This window comes from Xiphophorus couchianus, chromosome 2, assembly GCF_001444195.1.
Source record: "Xiphophorus couchianus chromosome 2, X_couchianus-1.0, whole genome shotgun sequence".
NCBI classification, from domain to species: Eukaryota; Metazoa; Chordata; class Actinopteri; order Cyprinodontiformes; family Poeciliidae; genus Xiphophorus; species Xiphophorus couchianus.
In genome coordinates, this window is record NC_040229.1 from 10,653,472 (window position 1) to 10,670,501 (window position 17,030).

At 35.4% G+C, this 17,030-nt stretch overlaps 1 protein-coding gene across 2 annotated transcripts; it reads right to left on the reverse strand.

Annotated features, from left to right (window-relative positions):
- Positions 1-216: 216 nt before the first annotated feature.
- On the reverse strand, positions 217-17,013 carry sqor (sulfide quinone oxidoreductase). Of its 2 annotated transcripts, XM_028005411.1 has the most exons (12): positions 16,938-17,013; positions 12,905-13,014; positions 12,760-12,803; positions 11,890-12,103; positions 10,495-10,665; positions 10,360-10,413; positions 9,095-9,289; positions 8,795-9,004; positions 8,185-8,368; positions 2,415-2,482; positions 1,347-1,525; positions 217-1,169 (listed from the first exon to the last, which is right to left on the reverse strand). In XM_028005411.1, the coding sequence occupies exons 1-12, from the start codon at positions 16,951-16,953 to the stop codon at positions 1,112-1,114; spliced, it is 1,503 nt and encodes a 500-aa protein (XP_027861212.1). In that variant the 5' UTR covers positions 16,954-17,013; the 3' UTR covers positions 217-1,111. The 2 variants fall into 2 exon arrangements, with proteins under 2 accessions (XP_027861212.1, XP_027861204.1); XM_028005403.1 differs by lacking the exon at positions 16,938-17,013 and having other exon boundaries at positions 11,890-12,097; positions 12,760-12,972.
- Positions 17,014-17,030: the final 17 nt, after the last annotated feature.

Consider the following 17,030-nt stretch of genomic DNA (forward strand, 5'->3'; position numbering starts at 1 on the left):
AACCAAAGTGACACATAAATGAAGATATAATAAATTCTAAATATGACCAACAGGGAAGAAAACTTAAATTATTAAAAAGTAATTATAGAGTAAAATCACACCATTGTTCTACAAATTAACACATAAACACAAATAAATATTTATCTATTCTCATTTTTTTAACTTGTGGTAATTTCTATCATTCTCATTTCTTTTTTTTTAAAAAGCCTCTCATAGTTAAAAATGAGAAATGTTACATCCTTTATTCATATTACATCTGTCACAAAGAAAAAACAAACATTTTCACTCCCAGATAGAAACACATTTAACCCAGTAAAAGTTGCAGCTTTATGTTATATTTTGATAAACATACTGATGGTGTTAAATCATTTGCATGGTTTAACACCATGCAAATGATGGTGTTTCTATTTATTTCAAAGATTCCATGATTTTAAAACTTTATTGTCATTTTATTGATTTAGGAGCAATACATTTTTGTTAATTCCAATAATTTGTTTGAGTGGTCATAATGGTATTTAGAATAAAAATCTAAAATGTAAAACAAAATGTCCAACACTGACATATCAAATGTGAAAGAAAGCACTTATGGTAGTTCTCATGTTTATAGTCCAGCATTTTAAGTTGAACTCCAATTGATAAATTGCACACCTCGGTTTTTTGCTAAAGTGAGACAAAACAAACGCAATCTGATCAAGTTAAAATAACTAATATCAGCCACCAGGACAACACTTTTCACTAGCAACTTAGATTAAAACAGTCATACAAAGCTTTTAAACACTACCATCAACATTAAAGCTGTGGAGTTAAAGGCGTTTCTATAATGTATCATATAATGTGATTGTTCCAATAACAGAAAGATGCTCATCCTTGTGTTTGTCAGCTTTGAACCAGCAGAGCAGTTTCACTTTTCCTTTACCTCATCAAATGAAGCTAGAAGTGACTCACGTTAAAGTTATTTATTTTTGTTGCTACTACAAAACTGCCCCCTTTTTTAAGACAGCTGAGATGAATTTGTTTGGTCTGATGTCACAGATAAACATGCATCTGTCCTTTCAGGGGTTATGACATAATTAACTGTATTAATTCACTAGTTTCTTTGTAGAAGGAGGTTTTACTTCATTCCAAGATGGAGGAGCTTCCTGTATGGTCCGGGTCCGCCCCACAGGCCCCTGAAAACAGAAATGAAAAAATTTGGTAGCAGCCAAGACAATAATAATAATAATTAAAAATAAGATGGTGTTACAATTAAGCATTTAATTGTAACCCTGGCAACCTGACTACAGAAAGAGACAGCCTGCCTTTTATATGATAATCCCTCTATCGGTGATTACTGATCGTATGCATACCTGAGAAGCCCGTGCCAGTACAGGTGAGGCATCACATCGGCTTTCATGTAGTACATTAATCTCCGCTCCTTGGCCTGGTTGATTGGGAACGTTTCCAGCGGCTGCCCGTTGTAGTCGAACTCTGCCAGGACCACTGTGTTGTAGCTCGTCACCAGCGGACAGGAAGTGTAGCCATCGTACTACAAAAAACAAGACAACTTCTGTTTGAACCCAAAGCAAATGAGCGAATTCAAAATTTTAACAGAGTTAGGTCTGTCATGATTACAAATTTTGATACGATAAATTATTGTTGAGATGTTATTGAGATAAATGATAATATTGTTGGTTTGAGAATATAACGGTAATGGTATAATAATGCATTCTCAAAGAGCAATACATTTTTAATTTTAATGACCTTTTAGCACTGGAACTAGAAGATACTTTAAATATCAAAAATAAATAAACAAAAACAACAGAAACAACAAATGAAATTAATTATAAAGTATCTGTAATCAAAAAATGTTCTTCAAAAAAAATAGGCCTACTTGAGACCAATGCACTAGACTGAAGACTTTTTGTTTTAATTTATCATGTGATTAATTGATTTATTCCTTATTTTGACAGATCTAAATAGTTATTTTGCAGAGGAAATACAGTTCTTAGAGCTGATAAATGAGTAAATCCAACCTCAGATGCACAAAAAGCAGATATTTTCAGTACAATTCCCACAGATTTCTTTAAAGTTACCCACAATTAGGTGAACATATTTGCTTAAACATGTTGTAATTTTCAAATTAACTAAAAAATTGCTGTTTATGATATGCAAAAACTGATAATTACTTCAAAAATGTTATCTTTCATTACATTTTATATTTTTCACCCACTGAAGTTGCCATTTTTTCCACTTGTGGATCAGTTTTCTACAGAGTTAAATACAATGTTTGTGTAAATTTAGACAATGCCACACTGCGTCGCTGTTGGCTGTAGTTAAAAAAAAAATAGCAATGTAAAATGAACATTCCTCAAACTAATCGTGGATCCCTTTAAAGCAAAAACTAAAACACATAGGAGCTGATTAGCAACATTTACCTTCTTATCTGGCTTCTGGTTTTTCAGTAATTTGCTGATGGTTCTGTTCAGGATCGCAGACTGTGCAGCTAAAAACAAAGAAAGATTTAACTTGTTTTACAGGAATGAGTTAAAAATCCAGACACTTTCACCATCCTGAAACATCCTTCACATTCAGGAGCTACAGCCTGTCCCAGCATGCTCTGACCAAAACAAACACATCCTGCTAATCCTCGCTCCGATGGATGAATGTAGACGATTACACCTTAAAGAGACAGTGACCCTTTTTTGAAGCAGGTTTCTGTTAGAATGTTACCACTACTTAAAGTTTTATCACCTGACAACCTAATCATCTTTTCATCAAACTGAGAGGATTACCTAGCCTGGTATTTACCAACCGTAACACGTTTTCCTGATATATTTCAGTCCTAATGATGGAGACATCGATCGATTCAGAAAGAATGAGGAAGTTCAAACCACATTTTCCAAACATAATGAGCAAAGATCAAATTACGGACTCAAACTCTGCTCCGCTTTCCAACCATAAGGCCAGATAAAGGTTTAAATGGGAGCAGCAAAATCACATGTAGAACTGGAAGACATTTTAAATATCCAAACTAAAAAAAACCAACAGAAATAACAAATAAAATTAATTATAAAGTCTCTCTAAATAAAATAATCCTTCAAATAAAGAACTAGTGGAGAACAAAGCATCAAACCAAAGACTTTTCTCATCCAGTTTTTGGTAAAGAAAAAAGAAAAATAAATCATGCAAATGGTAATTATTAAACTTGTTTTAATTTATCATGCCTTAATTGATTTATTGTGACAGGCCTATAACATGTTTTACTGTGAAATATCTCTCCTGCCCGGAAACTCAGCTACTGGCATGTCATTGTATTAAACTCTAATACAGCAACAGTCTTCAGTCAGAGGCCTCTTTAGATGCGTTGCAAGACTGACTGCTACTGAAGATTGTTCCTGCCCAAAGTGACTTTTTGAAGATGTATAGTATGATTTACGACACCATTTATTTTTTCCTTTGGTGTAAATTAAGTATTTATGGATTGAATTACGCTAGAAGAGACTAAATGTGGAAGATGCGAGTGGATATACCGCAATGTCATGTTTTCTAGGGTTGCATCTGATAATACTGGTAAACATTGTGATGATAAATGGTCATTTCACTCCCTCCAATTGTCCCTGTGTGTGTTTCAGCATGTTGGGTACAATAATCTATCATTAATTTAGTATGAGCGTCTACTGCAGTGATCACATCTAACAGGCTGAATACTACAGTATGAACTCAGAAAACGTTAAATATAATAGCCAAATATTTGTGCATCATAGAAATATTATTGCAGATTGTTATTGCAATGATAATTTACTTGTGTGATAATCGGCAGCCCTGAGAGTTTTCTGATATCACACAAATTAATTAAGAATGAGGTAATTTTACTTCTAAAAATCACTTATTTTTATATTTCCCTCTTGATGGTTTGACACAATTCATTTTGCAGATTTTACTGTGGTAACAGATTTCCACAGCTGCGGTGAAATAATGTGGTTTAATTTGACTGTTTTGTGTGCCATTCTGGAGAGGCTACTGCAGGGGGCAGTGTTGCCTCTTCAGATAAATGACAGTTTATATCTTGGGCAGGCAAAGATTTAAACCCAGGCCCACAGTACAAAGGGAAGTTAACACAAAATTATACCACATTTATAGTTGTTGCAATGCATTTCTTAGTTTTATTAGATTTCTGTAGAAGCAACATTTCTGCCTTGTCAATATCGATGGATTTTTAAAAGTCCGTCTGTTTGTTTAACACTACATTACCCAAGATGCACCTGTTCATTTGTGGTTACAGGATTAATTCACCAATATGAAAAAAATAACCTTACACCAGTTGGTATGTTTTATGTAGAGCTGAAACATCGATTATTAAAATAATAAAGAAATGGAATAATCTTTAAAATTGTCTAAAAGACAATTTTATTTGCAGCCCTAGTTTTATACATTACATTTTGATACTTTCAACAAAGCTGAAAAAAATTAAATGGAAGTAAATTAAAATGAAAACTAATATTAAGTAAGATGTAATAAACATTCTGATGAGCAATAAAATAGACATTTATTCCCATTTAAAACAGTAAAACTTCCATTGTTCATATTCAGTGCAATTAAAAACATCAATACTCAACATTTTGAAGGTTAAAACCTAATAAAAACTTCAACATTTGACTCCTTCTCCCCTCCGACTGAATAATTATACGTCCATAATTTGAAGAAAACTGGCAACACATCCGTCTTGAGAACAGTCTGCAAGATGCTAAAAGAAGTCTCCAGAAACCCTAAATTGTCACCCCAGGACCCAAACCAGACTTTTGCTACTCCTGATATGAAAATGTACACCTCCACCTTAAAAGTCTTACTGAAGTTTGCCAGAGAAAACAGACAACAGTTAGATGCGTCTAAAACTCATTTATACACCAGAGTAGATAATATATGTTTGGTTTAAACTAAATACAGAATTTCAAGAAAATAATCTGATTAACAATGTAAAGCATGGTAGTGGAGGTGGCATGGTTTAGGGATGCTTTTTAATTCAAATTCAAAAATACTTCATAGATCTCAAAAGGAAATTAAATGTTGTTGTAACTCATATTAATAAAATATTTTTAAGAGTTATTGTAGATGGTGATGGCTGGGTAGGACATATCTCCTTTTGGGTAAAAGTCTGTGTTGCAGCAAATTTGAATAAGCCTCTGACTGAAGACACTGTTTTTCTAAGACAGTTTCATGGAGAGAATAATCATTGAGTAGAAAATATTAATTTTTGTTGCTTAAGTGGAATCTATTCGCTTCCTTTTACAGAGATTAATAAAAATAAAAAAATTTCTTCATAAATACCTGAAAATTGAATGGAAAATTCTAATGTTTTTTTTTATACCTGAGCACCACCAATCTCTACTCCAGGATATAAATATACGCAAACAGCCTAGGGGAGAATAAGGGCTCGGGGTAATTAAGCTTCAGAGGATTAAAAAAAAACAAGAGTTTCCCATTTGAACCGATTATTTATATTACATCATGGACTGATTCAGTGTTACAGTCACTTTTATCTGAGTGGCTGTGTAAACATGATGCAGAATCATTGTGAAATAATGAAATAAATATGTAAAATCTGAAAATACAAGCTTGGAAAGCCGCCAGCTAGCTCGCTCTCCAACCTCAGCAGCTCCGACTAAATTTATCACCAAGTGCTGGCAGCTTGTTGAAATGTTTGACCCAGTCGCTGCTCTAAATGAGGCACACAGCAGGAAAGGCTAACACTAATGCTAATGCACACACCACAACGTTCATGTTAAAGCTGAGGTTAAATTACAAGCTAAAATATTTTATTTTGAAGTGGATGCATAATTATGCTGCATATGGAGTTGATAAAAGATATTATTTAAAAAGGAAACCTAAACTGTTATGTAATTTTTCTTGCTATTGAGAGTTTCCTATAGTACCGTGACTTAAATAACTATAAATATGTATATTCACATGTATGTATGTGTATGTAGATGAAATATGTAACATGAAACCATACAAACACATGTGGCTGAATAAGCAAGCTAGTAGGTCAGGAAAACAGACCTACTAGCGTAGGTGAACGGGTTTGTCAAACAGTGTGGATCATTTGGTACAGAACAGTGAGAAATTACTTATTACATATTTATTTCTGTGCAGGTGAAGACATCCTCTGGTACCAACACATTACTCCAAAAGACTGAACGTGGGTCGGCTTAAACATACCTGCCACACTTTTCACATTTTTATTTCCACAAATTCTGCACTGTTATTCACTACAAAATCCCAATAAAGTTTGAGGTTGTAACGTTACAAAATGAGGAAAAAAATTAGCGGTTAGGAATACTTTTGTCATTCACTGCTTTCCGTAAATGTTGCACCTCACAGCCGTCGAGGGAACAAAATAAAACAAAAACCCCTCCCAGACTTTCTGCTTCTGCCTTTAGATAACTCTTTCCATTGTGATGCAACAAGATTCTCCTTCCAGCGTAACAATGACTCAGCTAAAATCTAAACTGGGTTGGGTTCAGGACATGCCGTTTTCACACTTGCACAAGCATCCTTGTGACATTCCATACTTAATTCAGGCAGCCTGGATGTATGGTAACGAAAATGTCTGGTCCAGAAAACATAAATACATCGTTAAAAGGACAATTTACTGCCAGTAAGACGTGAATGCATTTGTGACGTCAGAGTGAAGACTGCTGAGCTCAAAGAAAAATGTCTGGCAGAGGAGATAAAGACATAAAGCTATTTCTCTCTGTCCTAAAATTCAAGGATCACAGCAGATAACCAAAGTCCAAACTGCATGTTGGTCATGTGACTGCAGCCTTTTTTTTTTGTTTCATTTCCTCACATGTAGCAACTCTTGCACAATACAGAGCTTTTCTTTGTCTGTGCCATACTAGATCTGGCATCAGAAAACCAGACAGATATTTGTTAGATCTATATATGTGACAAATTCATCCAAACCCTGGATGCCATTTTTAATGCCTACTTAAAGACAGGTCAGTATTGTCAGTCTTCAAGGTGATCTATTATGCTTCTTTGGGTTATACAAAACATAATTCTTACTTCTTTTTTTTTTTTTTAAACAAAATCATTCTTACGTTGCAAAAACACAAAATCTTACCAAGTATTTTTGGTCTAGTTTCTAGTGCAAATATCTCAGCAAACTTGAAATACGACAAACCTTTTAGCAAGATATGACTTCTTGTTTTAAGTAAATAATTCCTCAGTATTGAGGAAAAAGTACTTGTTGCAATGGCAGATAAATTAACCTAACGCGAAAATGGTTGAAACAGATACATCTTTGAAAAGCAGAAGTAGAGCCTCCAACACAACCAACAAGAATGCAGCAAGTGGTTTCTGGATGGTAAGTCAACAGCAGCCATTGTACAGCGCATATAGTGGTAAAACCAGCTGACCAAACCTACTGGAGTTCCGCTGGGGTTGCTAGGTGACGGGTAGAATTTTGCTAGGGTTGCTAGGTGATGGGTAGAATTCTGCTAGGGTTGCTAGGTAACCACACATTGGCCATCAAATGTGACTGTTTTTAAAACGGCCCATTTTCCAGACACTAAAAAACATTAACTTATTGCTAAAAAATACAGCTGGATGTTAGAATGGTCCATAAGAGAGATAGGATAACTTACTCAAATCCAATTAAAGGTCTTCATGCTTACATAAAGGATTGCATCCTTAAATGCTTATAGCATTTCTTCATACAAGCGTTAATTATTCTGTCCTAAACATTCATTAAAATGTTTCACAAGAAGCCTGACAATAAAAATATAAGCTTTAATGAATTTTCCGTTTATAAGGAGATATCAGTTTGCAGTAACAAGAATCCTTTCTGGAAAAACCCCTTCATGTTTACAATGAATGTGTAAAGAGAGATAAAGAGATTCACTTTACTGCGTCACACTGCCTCAATATTAAAATCTTTATGCAAACTAGATAACTGTGAGAAAATCTGGCCTAACTGACAGTCAGGGTTCACCTGATTTCTTTGTATAAAATGATAATTATCTTTTTTGACTGAATGCAAAAAATTCCCTGTATTTTTAAACTTTCGTCGACTTGGTTTATATCTTTATGACGTTGTGTAAACAATACAGATTTCAAAGATAAAAGCATCTTAAGTACAAAATAATACTGTTATTTACTGGATTACAGCAGTTTCCATGATTGCTTAAACTAATAATCACTTACCGACGGCGGCTCCGGTTTTGGCAGTAGGGAGGTTGGTGCAGTCTCCAATCCCAAAAACATTTGGATATTTGTTGTGTTGGAGCGTTTCTTTGTTTAAATCCAGCCAGCCGTTCTCATCAGCGAGTGGACTGCCTTTAACCACCAGGCTGGGTCCCATTGGCGGAGTTACGTGAAGCATTTCATACTAATTCAGAAAACAGAGGAGTTTAACATCAAATTATCAAGATAAATTTAAAATAACTTTATTTAAAGGTGACCTATTATGTTTCCCTCAACAGGTTAGGATAGGTCTATGAGTTATACAAAACATAATCAAAACATTTTTGAACAAAATTAGAGTTTTGACTGTTTTGCGTCCCTTTCAGAATGAGCTGTTTTAGGGCTTCTATCCCTCAGCTTTGGTTGCTAGGTGACGGGCTGGGCTCAGCTGGGGTTGCCAGGCAACGAGCTGGTGATTTGTTACATTACATTCCAAAAGTTTTTGAAATGGATGATTTTATAGACACCAAAAAACATTAACTTGTTGCCAAAAAAAGATTAATTTTGCATAGTAGGTCACCTTTAAAGGAGAATGGGAACAATGGACAATGGAAAATATAGAGGCAGTAACCTCAAACACTTTGGTCTCTCCTGGTTTGTCGAGGTTTTCAAACACAGCTTCCTGTTTGTCTGGCCGCACTTCGATCAGATTGTGTCTGAGGTTTACTTGTAGATCGCGGGTTTTAACGATGTCCCACAACGTGTCGGCGTATTTCTTGATCCCAAAGAGCACCGGAAGTGATGTGTTGTATATCACATTGGCCTTTGCCCTTTTTCCTGTCTTAAATATAAAAAGTGTCCTTGTGAAATTCAGAACAACACATTTAAACTCTTTTAAATACGTTATCTTTTGATCCAAGAGACTAAGCACCTTTCTCAGGTAAGCATCTGATAAGTACATGATCTTCTGTGGCGCTCCGGCGCATTTCACAGGAGTGTTTGGGAAGGTGAACACAGCGTTGCCCTCTTCGAAGTTCTGCAGAGCCTTCCAGGTTTTCTCCACAGTTTGGACAGAGTAGTTTGATCCAATCTTTGGATGCTCAAACGCCTCTGGCAGGCCTTTAATCTACATTTAAAAGAATATAAATTACCACTTTGCAATTTGTACTATCATTTTGTACTCTTGTGTTTAATACCTCCAGTTTGTACCTATAAACGAACCATTTCAGACCCATACGAATCTCCAGTTCAAAACAGTCTTTGAAAAGTTCATTTTGTTCAAAAAGTGAATCTCCTATTTTATATAGATTAAATACACACAGTGATATTTCTGGTAATGTTTTTGATTATGACTTCTGGTTAAAGAAAACCCCAAATCCAGTATCTTTGAATATTAGAATATTACATAAAACCAATAAAAATGAGTTTTCAATACAGAAATATCAGCCTAGTAAAAAACATATACATACTGTATAGTATATTCACTCAGTACATGTTTGGGGATCCTTTTACTGCATTTGTTTCACAATATTCTTAAGGAAGCAGATATCACACTTTTTCCTTCCACTCAACTTTCCATTAATATACCCGAATAGAGCACTCTTTTTTATTTACTTTTTTATTGACTGGTTAAAATCCATGTGAAGGAGGCCAGTGACTGTCAAGACCGTAATAAAACATTTCTGTCTTAAATGTCCTGTTTTTCAAAAGAAAAAGAATTATTTAACATTTAATTTTTTGACAATTTTTCATTTCTGTAAGTAGTGTAAGCAAATTAATTAAGATACAATAAATACATTTCAATATAATTGGTGTAATAAATTAACTTTTTTATAATTTCCTGATTTTTCTTTTAGGAGTTAGATATTTTGATAAATAAATACTTTTATAAAAATGCGCAAATCTCTCACTTAATTGACTGAACTACATGTAATTTCCCATTGCCACTGAATATTGTTATGAACCTGGTTTGAGCTAGCTAAATTTTATGAAGGGCAAAGATTATGACCTCTGATCAAACCATAAAACGAAATAGAACTTCCTGCTGCCTGTTCATAGCAGGAAACGTCAGGCATGAAAACGCCACAACAGGACATGTTCAAACTGGCGAAGCAATGACATGACCAATGCTTTATGTAATTACATTACACAGAATGTAAAAGGAGAAACAAATAGGTGCAGAAAGCATGACCGTACCTTTTCATAATGGAGCTGTAAGCCAAGAGCCACTATCAAATATTCATAGGAGATCTGGGAGAAGAGAAGAATCACTTCAAACTCATGTTTTATACCACTAATCTTTCAGGTCCCAGTCTAAAAGAATTAAATCACCTCAGTCCCGTCGTCTACAAGGACAGAGTTTTTGTCTGGGTGTATTTCCTGAACCTTGGATTTCACCCACTTCACACCTGATGGCATAACACTGGCAGTGGGACGAGCCGATGAGGCGACCGTCTTAGCTCCAGCCCCAACGAGCGTCCATATCGGCTGATAGTAATGCACCTGACAGAAGCAAAGAAAAGTTAGATAAAGTTGCTTTGGAAACTTTCCACGCTGCAAAAACACAAAATGTTACCAAGTATTTTGGTCTAGTTTCTAGTGCAAATATCTTAGTACTCTGGAAATAAGACAAAACTGACTCATAAGTAACTTTTCAGCTAGAAATATGTGTTTGTTTTTATATTAATGAAAGTACATGTTCTATTGGCAGGTTTTCACTTATAAAAGACATTTTTCTAATGTATTAAGTGAAATAATCTGCCAATTGAACTAGAACGTTTTCATCAATATTAAAGAATTAATGACTTAAAATAAGTTGCTATATCTTGCTGAAAAGTTACTTTTAATTAGTAAACTTGGAATAAGACAAAACTAAGATATTTGCTTTAGAAACTAGAGCAAAAATAATTGGTAAGATTTTGTGGTTTGCAGTACAGTTATTATTAGGGTGCCCCGAATCCCCGATTGCAGTTTTTTGGCCGATCACTGATTACCGGTGTCTTAAAAATGCTGATTTGCAGACTCCAACTTGAGTAAGTACTGATTTTTTTTGTCTGAAATGTTGGGCTACTTGAGACAAGACCTGTCAAAATAAGCAATAAATCAATTGTGCTTAATTATCCAAACACACTCAATAATTTCCATTTGCATAATTTAAAGTTTTTCTCTTTTCTCTCTTTTTCTACCAAAAACTGGATGACAAAAGTCTTCAGTCTGGTGCTTTGGGCTCAACTAGCCCTGTTTTTGAAGAACTATTTTGTTTATAGAGACTCTACAATTAATTTTGTTTGTTGTTTCTGTTGTTTTGTTTATTTATTTTGGATATTTGAAATGTCTTCCAGTTCAAGTGTTAAATGTTCACTAGAATTTAAAGTTTATTAATCCCTGAGAATGTGATCTTGCAATATTATGCTATTACCATTATATTACTTGAAAATGGTCTCAAAACAACAATAATATTGTATATTGCAATAACTTGTGGGACAATTTATCATTCATTTGCTGTCTTAACAGGCCTATTTCAGACCAAATAACTTGATTGAAGACTTTACGTTTTTGGTAGAAAGGAGAAAAACAACAAATCATGCAAATGCAAATTGCCAAGGTAGGTCAGATCGGGTTCACAAGTAAGTATTGGCTGATCAATGATCGCCCAAAATTAAGGAAATCGACTGATTTCATCGGTGCACCCTGAGAAATAATATGTGATTACTCTCATATCCTTGCCTCGGATGGCTCCACGACAGCCACGTTGTCGGCTCCGAACATTCTCTTCATCCGTGCACTCATGCAAATGCCCCCACTTCCTCCTCCCAGCACCAGCATCTTGTAGTGCTGCTTAGCAGACGCCCGGCTGCTGGTGTGGAGATGAGAGATAGCGACGCCCGTGGAGTGGCACAGCCTCAGACGACGCCACGAAGAAGCCATGCTGATCCTGGTTCTCTGGGGACAAATCATTTCTGCTCAGCAACAATTTCACCAAGGCCTTAAAACTCATAAAATCTTGCAACAATCTGCACTTCCTGTTTTGCTGCTGCTGCATGAAGAATTTTACAGTGTTGGGGTGGTAACTTGTTTTTTTTAAGTGGCAGAAACAGAGAATTAGGTAACTTCTTTACATTGTTTTTTTGGAGATTAAACAAATGCTTGTTCTGCTGCAGAGTCATATAACATCTATAAGCCCAAAGGTTTGATTGTGGCATTAAAACCACAGACATTGTAACATACGGGTGAACCGCAGCAACCTTTGCAGAAGCATAGAGAATGTGCAAAACTCACTATATTTAACAGCAGGAAACTTTTTTTTTTTTTAAAAGATTTTTTTCACCTTTGCTAGGTGAGGTGAACCTAGCAATTACAATTAACTTCTCTGTTGAACTTAAATTTAATACCGAGTAAACCAAAGATCCTTGCACAGCAGAGCCAGACAAGCAGCAGAAGTAAACATTGGCTTAATCAGGGTAGAGCAGGAGAGAGCGGGCCGGACTGACCCCAACCTAGGAGCATTTTTCAGTCAGCTGTCCTGATGACAATCATTCCTGTACATAAACACACCGACGGACATTATGCTCGGTTGTAGAAAAAAAAGACACTTACTTTGAAGAGCAGTAATTGTTAACCGCCTGTTTTTGTCGCCAATTCTGGCAAAAGAGAAGAAGAAACCCTAAATGGACGATTAAATTCTTCCTGTTTACACCGCGGTGGAAAAACAGCGGAATAGCTCCGCACCTCAGAGGCCGACGCGATATGAGCCTAACACTCTCCCAACGGACAGAGCCAGCGTCCAATCAGAATGCACCTCCAGGACATTTGTCCCGCCTCTCTGGACGTTTGACCAATCATAAAGCAGCACTTGAAACAGTAACACATTTGACCTTCGCAACGACGTGGAAAATGTAAGGCACATCATTTCCGTTACTAGTGGTGCGGATAATAACTTCTGTACCCGGAAATGTGACAGTTATTTTGTGCTACAAAACTTTGAAACTGTCCTGCGGGCATTTCTAGGTGGGCGGGTTCGGGTCGGTGTCAGCAGGTAGACGGCGCCCATCCGTAGACATGTGGTTATGTCATTTAAATTTTAAATACGGCATAATCAGATGGACCAAAATATAAGGTTAAGTGGAAATTTTGGCATTTTAAAGACGAAAATTACACTGATTCAAATTAGTATAAAAAAAATAACAAAATCAGGGAAAAGAAAAAATTCCAAAACAATTTCTTATATGTTTGAATATGTCTCCTGAGCTCCATGTTGTTCCCAAAAAACTAGCACAACTTTACAACTTTCAAATACTTGAATGTTGTTTCTATTCAGAAAAATTCCAAAATGTTAATACAATTCATCTTATATACAAAGCAAAACACACAACATACATTCGTTAAAAAAAAAATAATTTAAAGTATTTTTGTCCCCCCAAAACATTGTGCCCTGGGCTACTGCCCCTGTAAGCCCTTTCTAAAGTCTGGCCCAACCTAGACTAGACTTTTTTAATTTGATGACTTAAATACTTGTTTAGTTATATTCCAAATATATATAATAACTGCACATTTGTCTACATGTCGTTTAAAAATTTTAATCTCCTCAATGTTTGCAGGGGACCTAAGAAGTTGGCTACATAAAATCCTGATACATCTAAAACTGTTTCACATTTCTAATGCAAAGCATACAAATAAAGTTTATGCAATACTTTGTGTCACTATTTTGAATTAAAGCTCACAATAAATAACTCATTTTGGTTATAAGTTATTTAGATTTAACCATTCATTTGCATTGCTTTTAACCCAAAAGGTACAATAAGTAAAACAAAAAAAACCTTAAACCTAATCAGTTATTTCAGATAATAAGCTAGTTTTAACTCATTCACTAACAGAGTGACTTCATGAAATACAAGCTGAAAAAAGTGCAAATAAATATTTGAAAATATGTTTAAACAGTAGCAGCCCTGCTGGATTTTGAGTGATAAATCAGATTTTTTTTTTTTGTGAAATTCAAACACAATTAAACCATATTCTTTTGTTTTTAATGACAAAACACAATGTAATGCTGTGCAGTTCAGTTCAGCAGTGGAAATGTGTGGCCTATTGGCCGTACCTGGATGACAAAACGTTTGCTAAGGTTCTAATGCCTATAAACAGTTTGAGAGCTACTGTTGTGGGACATCTGCAGGAACACATGAGCCATAACACAAAATCTCTTCATCACCATGACTCAGCTTATCTCCAGTCATCATACTGGTTTTACTGGTCCCTTTATCATTCATAGAAACGGCCTCCATTCTGTTATTTATATACAAATAGTTCTGCAGTGTCTATCTGCCTTTTGCCCATTCAGAAGTGGTAGTCCATTTCCCTCAGTTTCCATCTTTGCTCAACTTGAGTGAGAGTGATTTAACACTCTGGACTCTACAAATACTTGGACTTCTGTTCCATTAACGCTGAATGAATAAACAAGCTTTAGAGCAGTGATATCTTTCTAATAGCAGCATCTGGTGCCTGTATATTCCCTACAGGCTTGGCTTTGCCCTCTGGACATCTGTTTATTTATTTCACAGCACAGGAACACCGGTCTGTTACTACTGCACACAAAGCAAGACACTCATAACACCAAGATTTTCCACATTTTATTAAAGTAAAGCTTCCATATTTACTGGTTTATTTGCGACAGATGAACAAAAATCACCACATAATTTTGAGGTGTAAAATTAAACTTGGTTTTCAAAGATTTTCTAATTGGCCTCTGGAAGGGCTTGGCTGAGCGGCTCTCAATAATACAATCAAAGTTTGGACTCGCAGCATTTAAAAGACATGTTTATGCGGGTGTGCTGTGGTGGCGCAGGGGTTAAGCACAACCCACATATAGAGGCCTTAGTCCTCGACGCGGCTGTCACAGGTTCGATTCCCGGCCTGGCGACCTTTGCCGCATGTCTTCCCCCTTCTCTCATTACCCTCTTTCCTGTCAAATAAAGGTCACTAGAGCCAATAAAATCTTTTAAAAAAAAGACATGTTTATGCGAGTTTATGGCTATTAATGCTAGCACATAATTAGCTGAACTTAAAGACAAAAGACAATCAAATAGTTTATTTGTAGAAAACAGTTCAGCAACAAGGCAGTTCAAAGTGCTTTACATCATAAAAGCACAAAAATAAAAAGTCATAATCATACAGTCAACATTTCAGAAACCAGTAAGAAACGTTACGTTTTGCCGAGTGACATCATCAAAAACATCAATACAAATGTGTATATACAGGTATGTGTATAGGTTAGCTATTTTTCATAGCCACTATGCTAGCTATGAAAAATAGCTAGCATAGCTTAGCTTAAAAGTAGGAAAATTAGGACTCCCTAAAACAATATTTCAAATTTTGTTTTACATAAGGCTGACATAATATTATGACATACAAGCGTTTCATATTGGTCAATATCTACAATTATTGATTAGTTTTTTTGTTTAAATATCTGAACTACAGCCAAACTGGTGTATTTCAGATATTAGTTCCTGTTTTATCCAGTTTTCACTTCACACTGTTTTTTTATTTTTAAGGAGCTATATGAGACATGGAAGCGAAATCCTAAACTGCTGCTGCGCAAGTTACTCAACAGGTTGTTGCTAAGTAACCAAAGAACGAGTGGGTTGCTAGGTAACCAAATGTAAGACAGACATGGATTCTTTTGTTTTTCATTACAAAACCACCGACATGGATTTTTTTTTCTTTTGCGTTAACTTGCAAAAGTATTGCATTCCCTTGCAATAATGTATTGATAAGTTTATGCGGCATAAATGAATACTTAAAGTTTTTCTGCTATATTATAAGGTTTTGGTTTTTTCATGTATGTTAATATCTCATTTGAGAATTAAGTTTTACAGGAAGAAGAAAGAAAGAAAAAAAAAGAAAAGAAAGAAAGATACAGCCAAACTATTTGAATTATTGTTGAGTTATTTTCATGGGGTAATAAAATCATATGACAGTTTAAATCGTGTCTGTTTGTGTTTGTAGTCTGAATGGTTAAAAAAAGGTTATTTTCATGTGCAACACCATCCCAACCTTACAAAAACAAACATAAACACGCATTAATAGATCGATTTTCAGTTTTTTTGCACCAGAAAAAAATTTAGAAAAGCGTTTTCACTGAGGCTCTTTGTATAACTGCTCACTTTTAAATTGACATCTGTTACTGTACATAAAATACACACACAACACAACAAAAGAAGAAGAAAGGAAAATAGCGGGCTCCGTACTTTAAGCTGATTTTGACCCTCGGTGCAAAAAGTTTGGATACCATTGGATTAATGCATTTATTCTCCCTGCATTAATAAGTTGCATTCTACCTACACACCACGTGAGGGCGCTAGAATCATCCAAATCAAACCTACTGTTGGGAATAAAGGAGGAAAACAAAGTAAAACAAATTAACATAATTACTTAATTTCACCTCTAGATCTTTAATAAACACGTTTATTTAAATAATTTAGATGCAATCTTAAATAGACCGGATGTTTTTGTTTTTTTTTTGTTTATTTGTTTCTTTAAGGTTTTTAAAGTACAAAAAAAATAGACATTAAGAGTAATTAATTCTCAGTGTATTGTTGAGATAATTGGTTTATTTTCCTGATAAAGCTCCTGCCTCTCTGCTGATTCCTCGCTGCTCTCCGGTTTCTCCTCAGATTATGAGTCTCAGAGGAGCAGGACGGATTTTCTGCCTGCACCATTTTTTTCTCATCCCCAACAGCCCACACCTTTCCTCTCCTCTGCTTCTGCTGCCTAGTACTCACCTCGGCTCTGCAGCATCTTCACACGAGTCCAGCCGAGCCGGTACTGGTTCTGGTCCTGGTGGGGAACATCATGGTTCGAGCGGCGCCTAATTT

Bases quoted from the DNA above. Each gene is read 5' to 3' on its own strand.
- sqor (XM_028005411.1), bottom strand. The intron at 10,666-11,889 runs GCAAGGATATGA...TGCTTCTGTCAG, and splicing joins CTGTCGTGGAGCCATCCGAG to GTGCATTACTATCAGCCGAT. The intron at 8,369-8,794 runs GTTACTGCCTCT...TTTCTGAATTAG, and splicing joins GAGAGACCAAAGTGTTTGAG to TATGAAATGCTTCACGTAAC.